The sequence below is a fragment of the Pelodiscus sinensis genome, chromosome 19, assembly GCF_052426305.1.
Source record: "Pelodiscus sinensis isolate ZL-2025 chromosome 19, ASM5242630v1, whole genome shotgun sequence".
In the NCBI taxonomy this organism is placed as follows: Eukaryota; Metazoa; Chordata; order Testudines; family Trionychidae; genus Pelodiscus; species Pelodiscus sinensis.
In genome coordinates this window covers 30,346,434-30,369,010 of record NC_143070.1, presented here as the reverse complement: position 1 = coordinate 30,369,010, position 22,577 = coordinate 30,346,434, and the positions used below count along the sequence as shown (strand labels likewise).

The 22,577-nt window shown below is 51.9% G+C and overlaps 1 protein-coding gene across 7 annotated transcripts; it reads left to right on the top strand.

Moving 5' to 3' along the window:
- Positions 1 to 5,142: 5,142 nt before the first annotated feature.
- On the top strand, positions 5,143 to 21,035 carry LOC102461677 (zinc finger protein RFP-like). 7 transcript variants are annotated; one of them, XM_089770901.1, is made up of 10 exons: positions 5,143 to 5,202; positions 5,579 to 6,044; positions 7,515 to 7,610; positions 8,187 to 8,417; positions 8,728 to 8,750; positions 9,458 to 9,573; positions 10,127 to 10,186; positions 11,036 to 11,254; positions 14,335 to 14,448; positions 14,740 to 21,030. In XM_089770901.1, the coding sequence occupies exons 2-10, from the start codon at positions 5,673 to 5,675 to the stop codon at positions 16,146 to 16,148; spliced, it is 2,640 nt and encodes an 879-aa protein (XP_089627027.1). In that variant the 5' UTR covers positions 5,143 to 5,202; positions 5,579 to 5,672; the 3' UTR covers positions 16,149 to 21,030. The 7 variants fall into 7 exon arrangements, with proteins under 7 accessions (XP_089627027.1, XP_089627032.1, XP_089627026.1 ...); XM_089770906.1 differs by lacking the exon at positions 5,143 to 5,202 and having other exon boundaries at positions 5,497 to 6,044; positions 14,678 to 14,899; XM_089770900.1 differs by lacking the exon at positions 5,143 to 5,202 and having other exon boundaries at positions 5,501 to 6,044.
- The last annotated feature ends 1,542 nt before the right edge of the window (positions 21,036 to 22,577 follow it).

Sequence of the window (22,577 nt, the reverse complement as noted above, 5' to 3'; positions counted from 1 at the left end):
CCCCATGCAGTGCCCCTGGGGCTCCTCACTGATCACTGGGGGTACATCTACACTACAGCGCTAATTCGAACTTAGTTCGAATTAGTTAATTCGAACTAAGCTAATTCGAACTAACACGTCTAGAACTAAAAACTAGTTCGAATTAGCGTTTTGCTAATTCGAACTAGCATGTCCACATTAAGTGGACCCTGAACCGGGCTTAAGGATGGCCGGAAGCAGTGCCGGCAGGGCATCAGATGAGGACTTAGAGCATGGAGATGCTGTCTCAGGCTAGCCGAGGGCTGCGCTTAAAGGGACCAGACCCCCACCCCGGACAGACAGTTCTCAGGGGTGCCCTGCTTGCAAATCAGTCCTGGCTTGGAGTGCCCGGAGTGCCCACACTGGGCGCATCACAGCACTCGGCCATCAGACCGGCTGCACTTGCCGCAGGCTGCCATCTGGGGAGAGGGAGCAATTGGGGGGCTGCAGGAGAGCTTCCACCCCCAGAAGCCCGCAGAGCCAGCCCAGTCCTCCCCATTGGGGGCTCGTACCCCATTCCTCCCTCACCTCCTTCCACTTACCCTTCCCTAGCCCCTTTTCTTGATGTACAAAATAAAGGACAATTGTGTTCAAAAATGGAATCTGTCTTTATTGAACAAAACTGGGGGAGACTGGGAAAAGGAGGTGGGAGAGGGGAAGAGAGAGGGTGGGAGAGGGGAGGGCAACTACAATGATCAGGGGTTGGGAACAGGTCCCATATGAAGAGAGGCTAAAGAGACTGGGACTTTTCAGCTTAGAAAAGAGGAGACGGAGGGGGGACAGGATAGAGGTCTCTAAAAGCAAGAGTTGGGTGGAGAGACTGCATACAGAAATGTTCTTCATTAGTTCCCATAAAGAAGGACTAGAGGACACCAAAGGAAAGGAATGGGTAGCAGGCTTCAAACTAGTAACAGAAAGTTGTTCTTCACAAAGCAAAGAGTCAACCTGTGGAACTCCTTGCTGCAGGAGGCTGTGAAGGCTCGAACTGCAACAGAGTTTAAAGGGACGTGAGATCAAGTGATGGAGGTTGGGTCCATGGAGTGCTATTAGCCAGGGGGTAGGAGTGGTGTCCCTGCCCAAGATTTGTGGAAGGCTGGAGAGGGATGGCACGAGACAAATGGCTTGGTCACTGTTTTCGGTCCATCCCCTCCAAGGTCCCTAGGGTTGGCCGCTGTCGGCAGACAGGCTACTGGGCTAGATGGACCTTTGGTCTGACCCAGGACGGCCATTGTAAGCTCAGGGCTCAGGGTCGGGGGTCTCAGTGGACCACCTTGATTTTCATGCACACCTGCTCCTGGGTGGCCAGGCTGGCCACGATGTCCGCACTAGCCCAGGTGGGTGCCCGCCTCTTGCGGTCCCGGGCAAGCTCCCGGGAGCCGCCAGCCTGGTCCCGGGAAGAGAGGGAGGGCTGGGGGGCATCGGGTGGCTGGCTCGAGCCATGCCAGGTGCAGGGTCTGCTGGCTGGGTGCTGGCAGGCTTGCACCTGGCACGGGCACCGTAGCCAGCCCGTGCCCCTTTAAGGGGTCCGGGGCCGGGAGGGGGGCAATAGAGTTTCCCTGGTGTTGGCCAGAGTGGCCACCAGGGAAACCTGGGGAGGGCTAGCCTCCCACTAGTTCGAATTAAGGGGCTACACACCCCTTAATTCGAACTAGCTAGTTTGAACTAGGCTTAATCCTCGTAAAATGAGGTTTTCCTAGTTCGAACTTAGCGCTCCTCATTCCCTCCCACCTGGGGGAAGATGTTGCCATGACATTAACTTTACCTGTTTGGATCCCTTGACACCAACGGGAGGCTCAGAGTTTGCAAACCCCGGCTCTATTTGCAAGCAGTTGACTCTGTTTGCTCAGTGCCTCTAAGGAGAGCAGCATGATGGGGCCGTCATTCTCCATGTGGGAATTGAGGCAGGGATGGTTGGCTTCAGAGGCCAGATTCAATAGTTTCTAATAGTTAAACAACTTTCCCCTACTCCATCCCTTCTAGGTACCTTTGAATTCCCTCAGAGTCTCCGACAGCGCAATCGTTTACTGGGAGAAAGCATTGACTTGTTCTTCTAGTTCAGGGGAAATCTCTTCTGGCAGCTGGAACTTCCCCGTCTCACACCTGGACAGAAACAATTCAATGTGATTCTATTTCATTTACAGATAAGATTTGGCTAGTGAGTCTCAGCTCTAACAGGCTTGGAGTTAGAATTCCTTGAATTCCCCCAGCCTGAGAGCAGGGGCAACACAGTCCATGGATATGCAACCTTCCCCTGAAAGGTCCCACTGCTGTTCTTCACCTCTGGCCCGGAGAGACCAGCTGGGGACAAAAGTGGAATTGAGTCTCAATGGCTAATTCTCTCTTTGGCCTCCAAGCGCTGAGGGACAGGATGTTCCCAGGTGAATGGCTGCAGGAATCTGCCCACTAGGAACCAGACTGAGACACCAGCTTCTCCCTCCCCTGCTCCTTCCACACAGGTCTCCAAACAGCCCACACGGGGAAGGCAATTTGCAAATATGGGGAAGAGATGCCCTGACCTGGCCCCAGGGCCACAGATTCCGTGAGCTAATGGGGCTGTGCCATCTCGAATAGCTCTGTGCCTGTGACTGCAAAGCACAACAGTCACTCACATGGCAGCAATGCACACGCCAAGTTACACCCAGATCGGATGGCTGGACCCCAGCACTTGTGCCTGCATAGTGGATCTCCCTAGCTGAGGAGCAGAAGTTATGAGGGGTGGGAGAGGGGAGCTGTGAGGGGATGGGGGCAGGGCAAGAGGGGGAGGGTTGAGGGAGACAGGTGTCCAGTTTGGGACTGAAAGCCCCTGGCCCAACAGGCTCCTGGAGATGCCAGGCAAAGCCACTGGCCCAGGCTGTCGAACACCTAGTTTGCGGTTCTACAAGCTCCCTACCAGCCCCTGTGCAGCCCATAGGGAAGTCCCTGAGTCGGCATATCCGGCTCTTAGCATTGGAGCAACTGGGGGGAGGGGGGGGATCAGCTGGGCCAGGGCAGAACAAGAACCACTCTCGGGCAGCACGGTGAACAGGGTTGGCCACTGACCAGGCTCCCTAACTTTAATCCAAGCCCCTTCCCTTCTGTCCCCCCTCGCACCCAGTTCCCTCCAGTGCCTGGCTGGAACGGCTGCCCCACTGTCAGCCCTGCTGCTTGGCATGGTGCAGTCATGGTGCCAAGGGCAGGGGAATCCTCAGGTGTGGAGAGCAGCTGGGGTCTGGATGGGGGGCCTGGAGTGCAGGGGGCAGGAGAGAGGGATGGACCAGAGGATGTCTGGCTCGGGGGTGGAGTCACAGCTTCTCCCAGGATCCCGTCAATGTATTGTTCCCAGCATGGTATATCAATTGGGGGACATACTAATGTGGCTTGGGGTTTTTTTTGGGGGGGGGGAAGGGAGGAGGAGGTGTGTTTCAACTGTGTTTTCAACAACAGGGTTTCATGTTGATAAGCTGAATTTCACAAAACTGAACATGTCCCTGACAGCAATAACAACCGTGAATAAATTGTACCAAAACACCAACATTGAGCCTGCCACTTGCAGAATCTAGTTTCATTTATAGATGTGGTACAAGAAGAATTAAATGACATCTAAAAAAAGATGGCCAGGCCCACTTTTGCCAGATGCTAAGCACTATACATTAAAATTGAACACTCAGCAATTGGAGCAAAAATGGTGGAAGCAGAATGCAAGCCACAGTTCATTCGGCCATGCCAGAAAGGATGGAACTCTGTGTTCATGGCTGTGGAGAGAATTTGGTGCATTCGGAATGAACAAGAAAGATCCATGAGAAATGGGTTCCCAGGACTCCACATTCAGTATGCAAGAAGCAGTTTTTTGCGTTATGCTTTTCTTTTTGTTAAAAAAAAAACCCCCGCTGATCATTCTGTATTTTTATTAACATTACGTATTGGCTGGTCAAAAGGCTGAATCTAGCAGAGTTGGTTTTATTGGCAGAATATGTCATGGTTATGGGCCCATTGGTGAAAGCACTACATATTATCCAAGCACAGATAAGTACACTAATGGAATGGAGTGCAGCTGCATAAATTATACCAGATTCAGGGGGTAGCAGAGATTTTTTTTTCAGCTTATCCTGTACAGACTAACAGTCTGGTAGCACTTTATAGATTAACAAAACATATATGTGGTATCACGAGCTTTCGTGGGCACAGCCCACTTCTTCAGATGACTGGAGTTTTGACTTTAGGCTGTGCAGAGCCAAAATAAATACATCTGTACAGCCTAAACTCACAACTCCGGTCACCTGAAGTAGTGGGCTGTGCCCACGAAAACTGACGATACCATGCTTTGTACATTGCAAACACCTTTCAAATGCAGCAGCACAAACATACAGTCGAGTGGGCCGGGCGAAGTGCGGGGGGAGGGCCGGTCTGCAGCCTCCTGAGCCTGCCCAGCGCCTCCCAGGTGAATAAGCGAGTAAAATAAATGTTGAAGCAAATAAAAAGGCCCCTGGCCAGGGCCACTCTGACTCCTGCCTCATCCCCCTGGGGAAGCTGCTTTAACCTCCCCACCCCGCGCTGAGTCTGCCGAGAGCCCACCCTAGCCCCGCCGCTGCATCTGCCCCGCCCCCCGCAAGTCCACGTGGAGCCGGGTCCCCCTCGGGACACTCACAGCGCACGAGCAGAGAGACCGCCAGAACCGCAGTGGCACCGCCTCTCAGGTGAGCATCCCCCGCCCCCCTCCGCGCGCCGCCCCGGGACCAACCAGACGCGCTGGGCAGAAGCCGGGACTGGCCACGTGGGCATCTCTCGGCCCCGCCCCCGCAACAAAGGGCCGGTCCCAGCGCCCCGCGCGCGCACTCGCCGCAGCCTCCCCCCTCCGCCCGAGCAGCCACGTGGAGCGAACCCTGCAACCCCAGCAGCGCGCGCCAGCCCCCCAGCCCGGCAGGGAGGGAATCCCCCGGGTCGCTACACGCGCTGCAAAAGCCCCGCCCCACCTGCGAGCCGGCCCGGGCTCCGAGAAGCGGAAGTAGCCTCTGTCCGGGGGGGCGGGGCCAAGCAGCGCCCGGTCTGAGCTAAGCCCTGGCGCTGGGGTCTGAGCGGAGTCACGGACCTGCTGCGCATGCGCGGTCTGACGGGCTACTCCGCCCATGCTCCGCGCTCCCTGAGCCGTTGTGAGGGGCCGTTGGGGCCGTTACTCGCTGCGGGGAGGGGCTGTGACCTGCGCTGCTGGTGGGTCCGGCGCTGGGTATCGGGGCGCGCCCGCTGGAGGCAGGGAGGGAGCGGGTCCGAATGGGCAATGGCCTCACCTGCCACTGCGGTCGCCCCCCGCCCCTCTCGGGCTGTTGGCGCTTCCTGATGCTCGCGCTGGCCTGGCGGGGGGGGAGGGACCTGGGTGGTGCCGGGCGGGGCTATGAGGGGGCTGCAGAGTGTGCGGGGGGGGGGGATTTGAACACAGGGTGGAGGGGCCCTGGCCTGAGGGGCACAGCGATGGGGGGGCGGTTCTGCCCGGGTCAGTTAGCGGGGGAGGCCCAATGGACCCTGCAGGGGGAGCGAAGCTTTTGGGGCTTTTTAGATTTTTAATTTTGATGGTTTTTTTTGTCCTCAGTGCTGGTGCCTCACGCACCCACCCCCGGACCTGCTCCTCTATTGCTGAGCTCAGGACAGTGACACGGCCCCGGTCCCCCAGCCCAGAGGCAGCCATGGCTGCAGAGAGCCCCGTGGAAAGTGTCCGGGAGGAAGCGCCGCGTCCCGTCTGCCTGGAGGATTTCACAGCCCCTGTCACTCTGGAGTGTGGGCACAATTCCTGCCAGGCCCCCCTCAGCCCTCAGGGCAGAGACACTGAGCAGCAGGGACCCCTCCGGCCCAACCGGCAGCTGGCAAACGTGGTGGAACTAGCCAAGCCACTGAGTTACCAGGCAGCAGAGAGAGCAAGATGGGACGGGGTGTGTGGGGAGCACCAGGAGGCTCTGAAACTGTTCTGTGAAGAGGATCAAACTCCCATCTGTGTGGTGTGTGACAGATCCCAGGCTCACATGGTGGTGCCCTTACAGGAAGCTGCCCAGGAGTACAAGGTACAGAGTGACTGTCCAGTGTGATGGGAAATAACATTGGGTTTTAATTACAGGCTAATTTCACTGACTGTTACCGGCCACAGATGTGAACCAAACAGTGTAAAGCAGTGGTCTCCAGCCTTTTAAAGTATCACTCTTTGAATTTAAGTGCAATTCAGGATCTACCTCAAACCCAAATACCCTTGCCCCACCTCCTTTGTGATCCTTTTCCGAGGCCCCACCTCTGCTCACTGCATCCCTTCTCCCTCCCCCATCCTTTCTCCCTTTCATCAGGCAGGGGGAGAGTGTTGGAGTGCAGGAGGGGGTTCAGGCTCTGTAAGGGAGTTTGAGTTCAGGGGGCTCAGAGTTAGAGAAGGGACTTGGGGTACGGGAGAAGTATACAACTAGGACAGGGATACAGGCTCCAGCTGCACACTGCTCACCACAGGTGGCTCCTCTTGGTGGTGCAGTGGGGCTGAGGAAGGCTCGCCCCTGCACCACTCTCAAAAGCAGCCTGCAGACTCCCTCTGTTTGTGGAGATAGACTGCAGGGTGGGAGAAGGAAACAGCTCCAAGGCAAAGGGCAGGAGATGTGCAGCAGCAGGGAGAGGGGTTAGCTGAAGTGCTGCACTTGATAGCCTCTTAGCCAAACCAGTCAAGATCACCTGTCAGAGGCTCCAAGATCTACCTGTAGATCCCGATCTATTGGTTGGTGACCACATCTGTAAAGCCTTCATGATCCAAGAGATGCAGTAAAAAGTAAATGTTCTGGCTTTGTGGCAACTTATGTCAAGTCTTTACAGATACCTGATGTGGGAAATGTTTCTCTGAGGCTCTAAATCCTGAAACCCCGCTCTCACTGGTGGCAGGAGGGGTGTTTGCACAAGGGAAGGTGTGAATAATCAGAGAGGTTTAGATTACAGGAGCTACAGGCCACTCTGTCAGTGAGCTGCCTTGGGACTGGAGAAGAGGAGGTTACAAGCTGTTACTGATTGGATGAACTGGAATAATAGCTGTCATTTGCCTTATAGACCTGCAGTGACCTGCACAATACCCAGCACGGGAACGTCCCTGCTCTGAGCAGGTCACAGTCCAGTTAGACAAACTGTGGGAAGGGAAGGTGGGGCAGCAAGTTGCTCATAGTCGCCAGACACATCAGGGACAGAGTTCGGTCCTGAACCCTGGTCCAGTGGTTAGACTACACTGCTCCCTGTCCCTCAGCATCACTGAACAGTGCTGAAGTGTGGCTCTTAGGAGAGAAAGATGCCTTGATAAAGCCCTAGGCTCGGCAGGGAGAAGAGGTTTCCCACTGGGATGCTGAAGTTCTGGGCTGCTCCATGAGGGGTTGAACTCTGATGCAGCAGCTGGCACTAGATAAGGTCCCTGCTGGACAAGGGCAGAGTTCCACAAAACTGGGACTCTCTTAAAGGCAGATAAATGGGCTCCCAACATCTAATGTGATTTGCCCTCGTGCTTATATCTGTTTCTTCAGGAAAAATTGGAGACTCATTTGAAGACTCTGAGGGAGGAGAGAGAAAAGCTGCTGAGAAGGAAAGCAACAGCAGAAGGGAAAACCCAGGAGTATCTGGTAAGTGCTTGTGGCTATGGACCAGCAGGGACTGGCAGTGGGAGGACTGTGTTAGGAGGCAGACTCCTGTGTGGCCTTGGTGAGGTTGGGCTTGTTTGTGTTTCCCCTGGATCATGAATTGCTGGCTGAGATCCATGTGTGGAAAGGCCTTGAGAATCCGTGTCAGTGCATGAGTTAATGTCCAGCCTTTGTGGTTTTCCCAGACATCCTCCCCAAGTGAGCTGCATGTGTTCCTGAAGGACTGTCTGCTCACTTGGTGCATTTATATGTTTGCTTCTTTTTCCTCCCTGGGTATCTGTCAGGCTGGTGCTGAGTCCTGCCTCCTGGTGCTCTGGATATGAATTCCCAGAGCCCATGAATAACAAAAGATGCTGCCCATGACAGACATGGGAACATCCCATTCAGAGGGACATGGGGCAAAGGAGATGCTGGGAGAGACGCATCTGCCTAGTAATCACAAAGAGGCAAACTTTAGAGTTTTCCAAGAAATTCTCCCTACTGCGCACTCAGCTCCCCGTGAAAGGGCCGTGGGCTCCATCCATGCCCCTGACCAGCCCTTTCCCTGTTTTCACACAGAAATGGACCCAAGCCAAGAGGCAGATGATTGTGGCTGAGTTTCAGCAGCTGCTGCAGTTTCTGGAGGAACAAAAGCAGCGACTCCTAGCCCAGCTGGAGAAATTAGATGAGGAGATTGGGAGGTTCCAGATTGACACTGTCAGGAACCTCTCCGTGCAGATTTCCCGTATCAGCGAGGGGATCGAGGAGCTGGAGGGGACATGTCAGAAGCCAGTGAGTGAATTCCTGCAGGTGAGAATGAGGGACAAACATCCCAGCTCCTCACACAGGGAAGAGGGGCTCCTGAATCACAAGTGCTTGGTCCCCGTTGTCAGATCTCAGTGTAACACCTTGTGCATTGCTGCCATGTGAATGACTCTTGTGCTTTGTAGAGTTACAGGCACAGATCTATTAGAGATGGCAAAGCCCCATTCACTCAGGGGATCCATGTTCCTGGGGCCAGGGCAGGGCCTCTCTTCCCAGGTTTGCAAAATCCCTTCTCAGAGGTCCCCTTTGTGTGTCCAATGGGGCTGAGATTCTTTTCTGTCTTTTTTTTTTCTAGGACGTCAGAAGCGCCCTGAGTAGGTACGTGGCTCTCACTCCCCTCACACTGCAGAGAGCAGGGAAAAGGCTTGGAGCAGATGTTAGCACCACATCTTTCCAGAGCTCTACAGCCAGATGTTAGACATGAATATCTCTGATGCATTTAATTCTGAGGGTCTCATCCTCGCACTTGAGACTCTGGATTTCCCCATTCAGGGCACAGTCTGACCTCAAGTGTTTCCTGGAGCTTAGAGCTGTCACCTCCTTGGGGATTGGTTGCCGCAAGACTGTGGGGTGGAACATGGGCTGTCACTGCTGGGCACTGAGCACATTCAGCCCAGGACAGCAGGGATCAAGAGTCTGTCCCACTCGAGGGTTGTTTGGAGACCTGTGTGGAAGGAGCTAGGTTGAGGGGAGCTGGTGTCTCAGTCTAATCCCTATTGGACAGATTCCTTCAGCCCTTCTTATGGGAACCTCCTGTCCCTCAGCATCTGGAGGCCAAGGAGTGAGTTGACCATGGAGACTCTATTCTCCTTTGCTCCCCCAGCCAGTCTCCCCAGGCCAGAAGTGAAGAACTGAAATGGGATCTTTGTGGGGAAAGTTGAATGGCTATGAGATGTGTTGTCCCTGCTCTCAGGCTGGGAGAATTGGAGGAATTTTAACTCCAGGCCTGTTAGAGCTGAGACTTACTAGCCAGAACTTTATCAGCAGTAAACGACATACAGTCACATTGAATTGTTTCTGTCCAGGTGTGAGATGGGGCAATTCCAGCTGCCGGAAGAGATTTCCCCTGAACTGGAAGAACAAGTCAGAGGGTTCTCCCAGAAAACGATTGCTCTGTCGGAGACTCTGAGGAAGTTCAAAGGTACCTGGAAGGGATGGATGAGGGGAAAGTGGTTCAATTATCTGAGACTATTGAATCTGGCCTCAGAAGCCAACCTTCCCCTGCCTCAATTCCCATGTGGAGAATGACGGCCCCATCAGTCTGCTCTCCTTAGAGACACTGAGTGAACAGACCGACCTGCTTGCAGATAGAGCCAGGGGTTTGCAAACTCTGAACCTCTCGTTCAGAGATCAAAATGGCTAACGTTATTGTGATGGCCACGTGTTCCACCACCATATGTCCAGGTTATGATAAGAGGCAGTAAGTGAGTGAGAAACCCAAGTGGAAGGGGATGAGGAGGGAAGAGTAAATCTCATTTACGGCTTGTCTCTCCTGGGACAGGTGTGAGGCTGCAGAGATATTGGCTCCATTGCTGGGAGGTGCCCGTGTGAGAGAGGAAATGCAAGTTTCAGACTCTTTCATACTAAATACCTGAGTGTGTGTCTGATAGAATTGAAATGCAGAGTTCAGGGTGGGACATTGTTATGAATAGGAGAGCCTGGAATCTCTCCTCTCTTATCCCTTCCCCCACTAGACACTCTGCCCTCTGCACTGGAGAGAGCAAGAGGAAAATCCCTTGGAGCTTTCAGACAAGGTGAGTTTGCTGGTGGAAATTCTTTAAGTCATGTGAGAATTCCTGTGAAAACATCTTCATGGGATTGTCATTGAAGTTACTAACCAAACCCAGCGACCATGGTGCACAGAGCCCTAAATCACCCAGTGATCAGTGAGGAGCCCCAGGGGTGCTGCATGGGGACCTGTGGACATTTGGAGAAACGCTGGTCTAGAGGTTTGTGATGCTAAAGGGGTGAATTTAAAGCACAAAACGGACGGCACATTCAGGATCAGATTTCACTGCTCAGTCACTTTCAACATGGGGCTGGTTTCAAACAATAAATAGGCTGAAAGGCTCCTTCACCCAAATTCCCTCCTAGAACCCTCTATCTGTCCTGTATCCCAAACCGTTACCCCAAACATACTCTTCTTCCCAATGCCCGTCCCGGATCCTCCATTTCCTGCATTTATGTCATGGAAGAGTGCAGCTCTCAGCCACTTTCCATTTGGCCCCCCCCATGAAAAAGAATTACCCACCCTGTCGAGTGGATACGGCTCAATGAGAGCCAGTAATTGAAAGCTGAAGCCAGACTATTTCAGACAAGAAAAGAGGCACAAATGTTTGATAGGGAAGAGGATTAGCTGCTGAAACGAACAAAGAACTGGTGGATTCTCCCATTTCTTGATGTCTTCAAATCACTGGGGGACTTTCTAGAAAATACACCGTTGGGGAAACAGAGCTTTGTGCCTGGGTAACCGGACTAAGTGTAATGGCTTGTGCCACTGAGGGGGTCAGACTGCATGCCTGAGGATATCTTCTGAACCCAGGAATCTTAAGATCTTAAAGCCCCTTCTGAAATGTCTCCACTTCACCTTCTCCCCCTGCCAGGCTGCAGAACACCCATGTCTGTCTCTAGCTCAGCCCCCAGCCCTCAGAGCCAGGGACAGGAAATGGCCATGGCGGTGCCGGTGAGCTTCGAGGAGGTGGCTGTGCATTTCTCCGAGGAGGAATGTGCTCTGCTGTACCCGTGCCAGAGAGCCCTTTACAGGGATGTGATGCAGGAGAATTATGAGGCTGTGAACTGGCTGAAGATTCTTGTCACCTTGGGTAATAAAAGCTCCCCTAGGTGGGCTCTGGAGCAGCTGGGTTGGGTTTGGTGCAATAACATTCATTGTCTTTGCCCTCAATGTCACAAGTATCTGCCCCAATAATCCTGGCTCTTCTGTGAAAGACTGTCCCCTCCGTGTCCCTTCCCAGGGAAAGCAGGTTGAGGGACTTAACAGTGAAGCTGCTCTTCCCACAGCTAAGGTCTTAGTGCCCTTCCCCCCATCTTGTCCATCTTGTGCCTTGACTGGAGGTGTGAGTAGAAGGGCTCAGGCAGGAACAGCAGGTACTAGAGGTCTGGGTCTGGCTCTTTGTCTGTCTGGTCTTTGTGCCTGCAGGTTCCCCTTGTGGCAGTGGGCTGAGCCAGTGGAAGGTGGGTGCAGTTCCCGAAGTCTTTCCTGCCTGTAGCTAATCTCTGTGACATGCTGTTCTTGCCAGTGAGAGGGGCTGGATGCTGGGGCTGAGGGAGGATGGATGAGGCAGTTCACGCTCTGTGAGTATTTTGTCCGAGGTAGCTTTGTAGTAGAGAAACGTGAGCAGAGCTCCTCTTGCATTTCAGGCACAGGCTGGGTTTCCTTTCAGAAGTTCAGCTTCATTCTCTCTGGGGCTCACTTGCCTGTGTGTGCAGTGGAGATAAATCACATCATCTGTGTTGTGTTTTTAAAGTGAAATATCTTCGAGTAGGGACTCTTTCTTCCTGTGTGAATGTCTGGCTTCGTGCTCAGGAGACCTGTGTTCAGTTCTCTGCCCATCACAATCTTCCTGTGTGACCTAAGACTCTCTGGCTGTGTCTAGACTGGCAAGATTTTGCACAAAAGCAACTTCTTTTGTACAAAAACTTGCCTGCTGTCTACACTGGCCGCTTGAATTTGTACAAGAACACTGACTATCTAATGTATGATTTTCAGCGTTCTTGCGCAAATATACCGACGCTCCTGCTCGGGAAAAAGCCCTCTTGCACAAATGCTTTTGCGCCAGAGGGCCAGTGTAGATAGGTAAAAACTGTTTTGCGCAAAAAAGCCCTGATGGCAAAAATGGCCACCGGAGCTTTCTTGCACCAAACCGCGTCTAGATTGGCACGGATGCTTTTGGCACAGATGCTTTTGCGCAATCTAGACGCTCTTTTCCGCAAATGCTTTTAACGGAAAAACTTTTCCGTTAAAAGCATTTGCGGAAAATCATGCCAGTCTAGACGCAGCCTCTGTGTGCAGTCACCTCTCTCTTCAATTGCTATTATAGAGTGTCCCTGTTTCTCAGGGCTGGGAAAGATACCTACATTAAAGAGGGATAATGCTTAGCACGGTGGGGTCCTGATTTATACCAGAGTTCCCAGGTGCTGCTGTGATTGATAATTTTGCTTCCCACAGCGACTGCAGTGCCATTAGAATTGCTGCTAGGGCCACAGAGTGGTGTTATGGCTTTTAAGGGTAGCTCTTTCTGGAGCTCTGATGCCAGCAGCACTGTCAGAGCCTGCGGTTTATCCATGCAGCACAGCTCAGGGTTGCTACTAAGAAAGATCCAGGCTACATTTGGAGGCTAAGGCACTCGGCCAAATTTATTGTGAAAAGGAGCACGGTGCTAGTGTCCCAGCTCCTCAGGCACAGGTATAGTGAGGCTTGTCCCAACCCAATAACAGTACCAGTCAGTCAGCAGTGAGAATGCTGCCCCTCAGCCAGCATCAACATGCCCCTCCTGTGGCTTCTCTCATATGTTGACACAAACAAGATGCATGTTCCATGTGTTCTACCCCCTTAGCCTCCTGCCTGTTTATTTTGAACAAAACATCCGTATCCATTATCCCCTCATCCCACTCTTGTGTACAAGGGCCAGTGTCTTTCTGAGCCATCTCTTAGGACCGTGTTTGCAGCTACTGCGGAGATGTGTGTTGATTGGTCTCTTCCTGCTCAGGAATGTGCTTTCCTGGTTAGTTGGTACCAGTGCTCCACCATTCTGCCAAAGCCCAGCCTGTTCTAGTTCAAAAAGAATGGACATACACAGCTGCAATAAACCTTTTGCGAAGTGTGCTGGGTGCCACGTCAATGGGAATGTTCTGATGTGATGACTATGATTATTTTATTTAACAGCAGTAGCACAGTGATCTCCATGGTCATGTCACAGGTGGATCTTCTGAACAGAAAATGCAGTTCCAAGAAGGGGTGGGGCCAAAGCCGAGGGAAACACGCTCACAAGGTGTAAAGGTGATAGATTCTGTGCAGCCCTGGAGGGGCACCAAATCAAAGGCCACGCTGGCTACCAGAGCTGGACTGGGAAACCACACAAAGGCTGCTGCTGGCAGAGTAGAACGGAGGCTGCAAAGGGGGAGCTGTGCAACTGCCTCAAGCACGAGAGAAGCAGCACTGCCCAGCTCCGCCCTGGCTTGCTCCAACAGAAGCCCAGCGCCACCCTGGGCAGCCATGGGAATGGCAACTGTTGTGGGCAGCTGGCAGGGCCCACCCAGACACAGGCAGTTGGGATCAGGAGTGTGGCACATAGGCAGGGCGTGAAGCAAGCAGCCAAGGATTCACTTAGATGCTCAGGCAACTTCCTCTGCCTCCTCCTGGCCCAAGTAGAACATCTGAGCCAAAGAGCAGGGCAAGCCCAGCCCACCAGCCAGAGGTTTTGTGGACAGAGGCGTGGGAAGCTAGAGATCTGCTGGGTCCTTCATCTCCAAGTCCTAGTGACCTGCCATGTGGCAGCTGCTGTCTGAGCCCTACCTGGGGACCTTGGTGTCACACCTTCATGCGCTCACTAGAGCTCCCCTTCTGAGCAGTGTGTTCCTGTCCAGCTGCGGGATTCCGGGCAGATGGACCGGGCTGTGAGGGGGGCTGAGTTGTACCCTAGAGAGTGCAGCAGAGCACTTAGCTGCCCTGGGGAATGAGCTGAGCCATTCCCAAGGTGGGGGAGTGATGCATCTTTACTGCAGGGGAGTGTGTCCTGGGATCTTGTACCAGCCAGAGCCCAGTCTCTGCAAGGTGGGGAAAGGAGCCTCTGTGGGTGGGTGACTCGGATCCTGGCTCTGGAAGCAATAATGGCAAAGACCTTAATGAACAAGATTAGCACTTGGTTCATTGCTCTCCAAACAGGGTTTCCAGTCTCTGAAACTGATGTGATCTCCTGGGTGGAGCGAGAGGAGGAGTTGCGGGTCCCAGATCCTCTGAGCTGTGAGGAAGGGGAGATCATCAGCAACACCCAGACAGGTGAGCAATCAGTTAAACTGACTCAGAAACCAGTGTCTGTCTCCTTATAGCAGATGTAACTTGTGTGTTTTCATGAAGTCTGACTGACTGTTCAGCTTGTCTTCAACTCTAGTCAGAATGTGGTGGTTTCTCTTCTCTGTGGAAGGGTTGTGAAGGAGGACAACCAACTCAGCTCATGATAATTTGACCATTATTTGAGCGTGTGTCCCCTTTTCTATTCCTCTTTTAGAGTTTCCTTGCAGTTCATCGTGGAGAATAACTCCTGTCTGGATCATTCCTCTATTCCAACAGGTGACGGGACACTGACTGAGAACCATGAAAAGAGTCTTCAGCAGGAAGGACTGGAGCAAGTGTCTCCATGTGGACTATTATTGAGACAAACTGAAGGACATGTTTTCCAGATACGTGAGCAAGGAGAGAGCTGTGAGAGTCAGCATAGCTCTAAAAAGCAGCAGGGAAACCATCTAGGAGAGGGACAAGGGAACTCCAGTAGTAGGAGCACAGGGGAGAAAAGAAACACAGAAACCGTTCAACAAGAAATCCCCCATCAACAGTCACCCTGCACGTCTAGTGACTGTGAAACTCTTCCTGAACATCAAAGGGTCCATACGGGAGAGAAGCCTTTCAAGTGCTCTGACTCTGGGAAAAGCTTCAGTGAGCACTCACACTTTACAAACCATCAGAAAATACATACAAGAGACACACCCCATAACTGCTCTGACTGTGGGAAAAACTTCAGTGCAAACTCACACTTTGTTATCCATAGGATGGCTCACACAGGAGAGAAGCCTTTCAATTGCTCTGCGTGTGGGAAAAGGTTCAGTCAGAAGTCAAACCTTGTTACCCATTGGAAGAGCCACACAGGAGAGAAACCCTTCAATTGCTCTGACTGCGGGAAAAGCTTCAGTAGAAGCTCACACCTTTTTAACCATAGGAGGACCCACACAGGAGAGAAACCTTTCGATTGCTCTGACTGCGGGAAAAACTTCAGTAGTAGCTCATACCTTCTTACCCATAAGAGGAGCCACACAGGGGAGAAACCTTTCAGTTGCTCTGACTGTGAGAAAAGCTTCAGTCAGATTTCACACCTTGTTAGACATAGGAGGACCCACACGGGGGAAAAACCCTTCTACTGCTCTGACTGCGGAAAAAGCTTCAGAAGCAACACAGACCTTATTACCCATTGGAGGAGCCACACAGGAGAGAAACCTTTCAATTGCTCTGACTGCGAGAAAAGCTTCAGTCAGAAGTCAAACCTTGTTAGACATAGGAGGACCCACACAGGGGAAAAGCCCTTCTACTGCTCTGACTGCAGAAAAAGCTTCAGTAGCAACGCAGAACTTATTACCCATAGGAGGAGCCACACAGGAGAGAAACCTTTCAATTGCTCTGACTGTGGACAAAGCTTCAGTTTCAGCACAAACCTTGTTAGACATAGGATGACCCACACAGGGGAGAAACCCTTCAGCTGCTCTGACTGTGGGAAAAGCTTCTGTAGAAGCTCACACCTTCTTAACCATAAGAGGACCCACACAGGAGAGAAACCTTTCTATTGCTCTGACTGCGGGAAAAGTTTCAAAACAAACTCAAACCTTGTTACCCATAGCAGGATCCACACAGGAGAGAAACTTTACAATTGCTCTGACTGCGGGAAAAGCTTCAGTCAGTGCTCCTGCATTACTAGCCATAAGAATACATAGAAGAGTCACCTTATAAAAGCTCTGATTGCAGAAAAGGCTTCAAACACAGGTCAGACTTTGTTAAAGCTGCCTGGCCAGGTGGCTGTAGTCCCAGAAGACCCCTTGGGGAGGGCCTCCTGGGGTACTGACCTGGCCACTGCCACTCACCGTTCTGCTCTCTGGGGCTTCTCACTATCCAGTCCTGCTGGGGCAGCTCCTTAGTTTCCCCTGACCAAGGCCCCGAGCTGAGATTCCCGCCCCCACCCCCGCCTCTGAGCAGTGGTACAGATGCTGAACCTCTTCAGATCTGAGGAGAGAGCAGTTTAGGGCCCAGCTTCCTGGGATAGCACTCCCCAAATGGGATCAAACCCCAAAGAATGGGGTAAGCCCCATTTAGCAATGAAAGGGGGATGTGCACACCGATTGCTCCCATAGGTAGTAATTGTTTACACTGGGCTTGATAGTAAGTAAAAGTGGTTTTATTAAGTACAAGCTATAGGATGTAGGTGGTGATAAGTGAGAACAGGCAGAGCAAAGCACATTACAAACTCAAAGGTAACAAAAAATGCTTTGTTAGTGCTCCACTGAAACTTCAGTACAAACTTTTACAAACTCCCCCTAAAACCTCTTTTCCAGCTGCCCCTCCAAACCAGGGCTCTCCCCGACCCTGGGGTCTTTGGCTCCTTCCTTCAGATGCAGCCTAGCCAAAAGACCAAGTCCTCCAGGTGGATGTTATTTCCAAATAATGGCTTGCTGTGTAGACATGCACTGTAATTCTGAAATAAGGCTGCTGTGTAGATGCACCCCAAGGGTCACTGACCAGTGGCCTGGGCTCCCCATACTCAGGAATCCCAGTGTGGTTTCTGTGGTCCTAAGTCCGGCTTCTGAGGGCTGCAGGAGAAAGACCTGGTGTGGACAGGAAAATCCCGATGAACCTCCTGGCAGAGCGTGACTGGTCCCATCTCAGAGCACTGGTTCCGTCTCTGGGTATAGTTCTTGCTGGGCTTTCCTGGACTACTCCAGATCATTTGTTCAGGTGAACTTGTGTTTTTGTTTTAGTACAATGACATAGTTAAAAAGTTTTATAACACAGACTTGTAATGAGGCAAGAAATAAAGCAGGTTTAGCCACTTCAGAAGAAAACGAGTAAGTTTATTTATTTCCTAGATTCTGAGGCTTAAAAGATTTCCTTATGTTTCACTCTTATAAATGTGAACGTGTTGAATAACCTACCCTGTGTTGTGGGTTTTCTCTCTCTGTGAAGGCCTTCGGGTCATGCACTTTGATCTCTGGTGAGTTAGATATGCAGACAGCACAACACAAATGAGAACTTACCAGAATAAAAGCGGCGAGGAGTCCTGTGGCACCTTATAGGCTAACTGAAGTGTTGGAGCATATGCTTTCGTGGGCAAAGACCCACTTGGTCAGATGCACTTCAGTTAGTCTATTAGGTGCCACAGGACTCGTCGCCGCTTTTGCAGATTCAGACTAACATGGCCACCCCTCTGATAATTTACCAGAATGTTCATTGTATTTTAACCATATGCTAGCCTTTGCCACAAGTTCTGTGTGCAGTTTAAGCAATGACAATGGTCAGTATCTCTCAGCAGTGGGGCTGGAGCAAAGGAAGATGGGGGGGCATGACACTTGCCCTGACACTGTGACATCCTCCCCCGCCCTCCAGAGATGCCCCTGACTGCGGGTTTCTAAACTCCCAACCAAAGCCCTCCAGGCCAGGTACAGCTGAGCTGGACCAGCTACAGCCTGGCCACCGGGCTGCTATCTCAGTGCAGACCTACCCAGAGTAATTCCTTTTGAGTGGTAGTCTCTCCACTTTCCAGCCCCCCATGTGTGAGTGCTGCTTTCTAGGGGTGCTTGGAAGAGTTGGGCTGGGGGCAGGGCCGGCCCGAGCCATTCTTGCACCCTGGGCAGCGGGCGCATGTTGCATGCACGCCTCTGCCCCAAGAAAGCAACCTATGGGGGCACCTGATGCAGCATCCCTTACCACTTCAATCAGGTGCTTCCATAGGTTGGCACCCATGCCTTAATCTGGCCCTGGCTGGGGGTGCAAAGTGCCAGGCAGAGCGGGGTGGGGTTTGTATTTGTTTCTCCTTTGCCCATAAAGCAGATGGTTAGTTTGTCCCACTCGTGAGCTATGTCTACACTCATGCCTTCTTGCGCAAGGGTTCTTGTGCAAGAAGTCTTGCGCAAGAAAACGTCCACACTGCCATGTGCGCTCTGTGCTTTTGTGCAAGAGCGCCCATGGCAGTGTAGGCGCTCTCTTGCGCAAGAAAGCTCTGATGGCCATTTTAGCCATAGGGCTTTCTTGCGCAAGAAATCCCTGCCGAGCATCCACACTGCCCTCTTGCGTAAGAGCTCCTGCGCAAGAGGGCTTACACCTGTGAAAAAAGAGCGTAGCTCTTGTGCAAGAAGCCCTCTCTTACCACGCCATACTGTAAATTTCCTTGAGCAAGAGCTGGCGGCCAGTGTGGGCACTCTATGGATTCTTGCCAAGAACGGCTGTACTTGCTAAGAATCCGCGAATGTAGACATAGCCCTGGTGTCCTTTGTCCTGCAGTAACTGGCTCCCACCATCCCATGGCTGCTGCCGGAGATCCCCAGCTGGGAACCCCTCTCCTGATCTGTGAGGCTTTGGTCGTTCTATGCAGGAAACCCAGGGCTGCATTAAGGCATGGGCTAGCTGGGCAGCTGCCCAGGGCGCCTGATATAAGGGGTGCTGTGTGCCCCTTACAGCTGATAACTGCCATCAGGCACCACATGTCTGTATCGCAAGCTGCAGCAGCTCCCACCAGTCACCCTGCAGTGACCACCCAAGGCAGGGGCTGCGTTAACCCCCGCAGCGCTGGCCAGAAGCACCCTTCCCCCTGCGGCTGCGGGACCCTGCTTGGCCTGCTCCCGGCGGCACCAGGCTGAGCACCAGTGGCAGTGGCCAGGCAGCAGGAGGCATGTGCCTGCTGCCAGCTCTGTGCGCCTTCTCCCACGTTCCAGGCAGGGGCTGGGCCATGCATGCGCCCTTCCCCAACCCAGGGTGCAATTAAGCTGTCTGCCCAGGGCACTGGAATGGCTTGTTCTGGCCCTGAGGAAACCCCCTCCGAGGGGGAAGCAGGGATATTGCTGTGGTGTCCCTGAGAACAGTCAACCCACTCATCTGTTGACCCAGGGGACAGCAGCCTGTGGTTCATTTCCCCTTCCTCACCTGGGCGGGGACATGGCTGGGAGTGAGGGTGTCCTGTTTCTCAGGGAGCTCTGACCACTGGGCTGGGACCGGGCTTGGCAGAAATCTTTCCCAGAGAGACACAAGCTGGAGAGATGTTTGTGGGGAAGCATTTTGTAAATGTCGATGGATGTAAACTGTTTCTGCAAGTGGGGGGTTTGAAGCTTTCATTGAAAAATTTCCTCTGTCCTGTTGTTTCTGCTCTGTGGTGTTATCCCATTTGTCTGCCATGCAAAAGGTCTGTGTCAAACCCAGGTGGAAAGAGCCCCCCTCTTTCTCCATTCAATTCCTTCTCTGCTCCCTCAGGCCCACTCCTGTCTCTCGCACAGCCCCAGCTGCTTTGCTTTCTGCCCAGGTGTGTACCCTTCCCTGGCACTATAATACCATGGGAAGGGATCCTTTGCCAGCTTCTTAACTAGTAGCACATTTAGGGCATGTTTACACAGCAGGGCAAAAGTCAAACTGAGATACACAACTTCAGCTACTTATTTGTGTATTTGAAGTAGCTTAACTTGGCTTTTGGCAGGAAGAGACCTTTCCCTACTCTTCATGAAATGGGGGTTACTGGAGTCAGAGTAGGAAGTCTGCCAATTTGTACTTAATTTGAAATAGCAGCTTGCTGAGTAGACAGGCACTTTATTTCCAAATAACACTCCAGTGTAGACATGCTCTTATTGTCCCATCACAGAGCTGATGCTGAAGGACAGGAAGCTACACAGTGCTGAAGGGGACTAATCAGATACTGAAGTATTTTTTTTCCCTCCCCTTTCTTTGTTGGGGGAAATTTGCTTCTGTTCTCCTATGAGGCTGGAGATGTCAGTTAGTGTCCTCCCTCCTACTAGAGAAATCAGAGACTTTTCCTACCTGAGAGCTGGAGAAAGCTAAGACTGAATGCCATGTAACTAAAGGGAGGACGTTGTCTAGCATGGGAGTCAAGTGTTTGTCTAGTAAACAGGAGTTCTTTGGTTCAACTCCCAGTGGTACCTTGGTGTAGCCTTTGCTCACATTTTCTTATGTCTTCCTGGGACACAGAGGCGTCCTCCCCTGGCCACCCATGGAACTGCTGGTTCAGGAAAAAGCTGATTGGGGAGGAACATTGGGAAGAAGGAAACCACAAGCCTGGAGCGGGTACAGAGGCTACTGTGACTGGTACTGGCAAGGCAGGGCTCTTGCTGCAATTGCTGGGACAGAAAAGCCAGCACCACATGCCCTTGTGATTCCCTCCTGTGGGTTGGGGTCAGCACCCAGAGATCATGCAAGTGCAAAGCTCCTATAGCTATAGTAGCTGCTCCAGTGGTGCAAAAGGCCTGTGCACAGTACTTATAAGGCAGTACTTGTGGAAGACATGCTGAGGTTGTGAATTCACACCTCCCCTGGAGTAATGGTTTCTACTCCCTGCTGCTCTGGCCCCTTCCAGTGAACACTGGGGGAGCTGGGATTCCAGATCAGTGGAGGGTCTTTGTTGCCCATTTTCTCCTCTTCCCTTCAGCCATTGGAGAAGCTCATGAACAGAGACAAGCTACTTTGTCCCATTTCCCACTTCTTTTCCTGGGCTGACCCAGTGGCTGAAAGGGGCTGCGACTGCTGACGGGGGTGGGGAAGATGTGCAACAGGACCCTGGCCACCCAGCATTCACTCTGATGAGGTCCTAATATGTGCAGTGGGAATTTTCACTTATCCCATCCTCTGGGGTGGAATCCCAGCTCCCCCAGTGTTCACTGCAAGGCATGGGTTCCCAAACATGGGGGGGAGGGAGATGCCCCCAGGAGTGGGCATGAAGAAATTTCGGGGGGGGGGGGGGGAATAAGGTGACCCAGCTGTTTTTTTTTTTCTTTTTTTCCTCAACAAGTTTTGCTGCTATTTTGGATATTTGCTCAGATTCTTTGAGGCAGTTGCCAAAGTAGCTCAGTTGGGAGAGCATTAGACTAAAGGTCCCTGGTTCAATCCCGGGCTTTGGCAGAAACCTTTGCCAATATGGCATAGTCTGTTTTGGCGACGAAGAGTCCTGTGGCACCTTATAGACTAACTGAAGTGTAGGAGCATAAGCTTTCGTGGGCAAAGACCCACTTCGTCAGATGCATGTAGTGGAAATTTCCAGAGGCAGAAATAAATATGCAGGCCAGGATCAGGCTGGAGATGACCAGGTGGATCCAATCAAGGAGGATGAGGCCCACTTCTAGCAGCGGATCTGGAGGTGTGAATTCCAAGAGAATAGAAGCTGCTTTTGTAGTTAGCAAGCCATTCACAGTCTTTGTTTAATCCAGAGTTGATTGTGTCAAACTTAAAGATGAACTGTAGCTCAGCGGTTTCTCTTTGAAGTCTGGTCCTGAAGTTTTTTTGCTGCAGGATGGCTACTTTTAGATCTGCAATTGTGTGTCCAGGAAGATTGAAGTGTTCCCCTACAGGTTTTTGTATGTTGCCATTCCTAATATCAGATTTGTGTCCATTGATTCTTTTACGTAGGGACTGTCCTGTTTGGCCGATGTATATAGCAGTGGGGCATTGTTGGCACATGATGGCATATATTACGTTGGTGGATGTGCAGGAGAATGTACCAGTGACAGTATGGCTGATCTGGTTAGGTCCTGTGATGGTGTTGCTGGTGTATATATGTGGGCAGAGTTGGCACCGAGGTTTGTTGCAAGGATTGGTTCCTGAGTTTGAGTTATTATGGTGCGGTGTGTAGTTGCTGGTGAGAATATGCTTCAGGTTAGCGGGTTGTCTGTGGGCAAGGACCGGCCTACCCCTCTGATAGTCTGTTTTGGCATCTCTCCATCTCTGGTAAGCAAACATCTGCAGTCAGAGTTCAAAGCTGAACCAAGAGGCAGGAATTACATCATAAAGATGATCATATTTCAGGGATAGAAACTAGAAAGGGGATTTCATGACACCTCAGAGGTTGTTGACACAGGAGAACAGAGCTCTTGGCTTCAGCTGCTCCCAGCCTTGCAACTCTGTTTTTAATTCCATTCCCCCAGAAAGGAACAGTAACAGAGCCTGCCTCGGACTAATTCTGAGGCTTCCCCATACAGAGGACACACTATTTCTGTTTTCTTAGACTGTAAGTTATTAAGTTGATTTAAGCAATTTCAAAATAGTTTCCAAGTATAGACATGCCCTTATAGTCCTGGTCTTCACAACATCCGCTGGCAAGGAGTTCCACAGGTTGACTGCGCTTGTGTGAAGAAATTCTTCCTTTTGTTTGTTTTCAACCT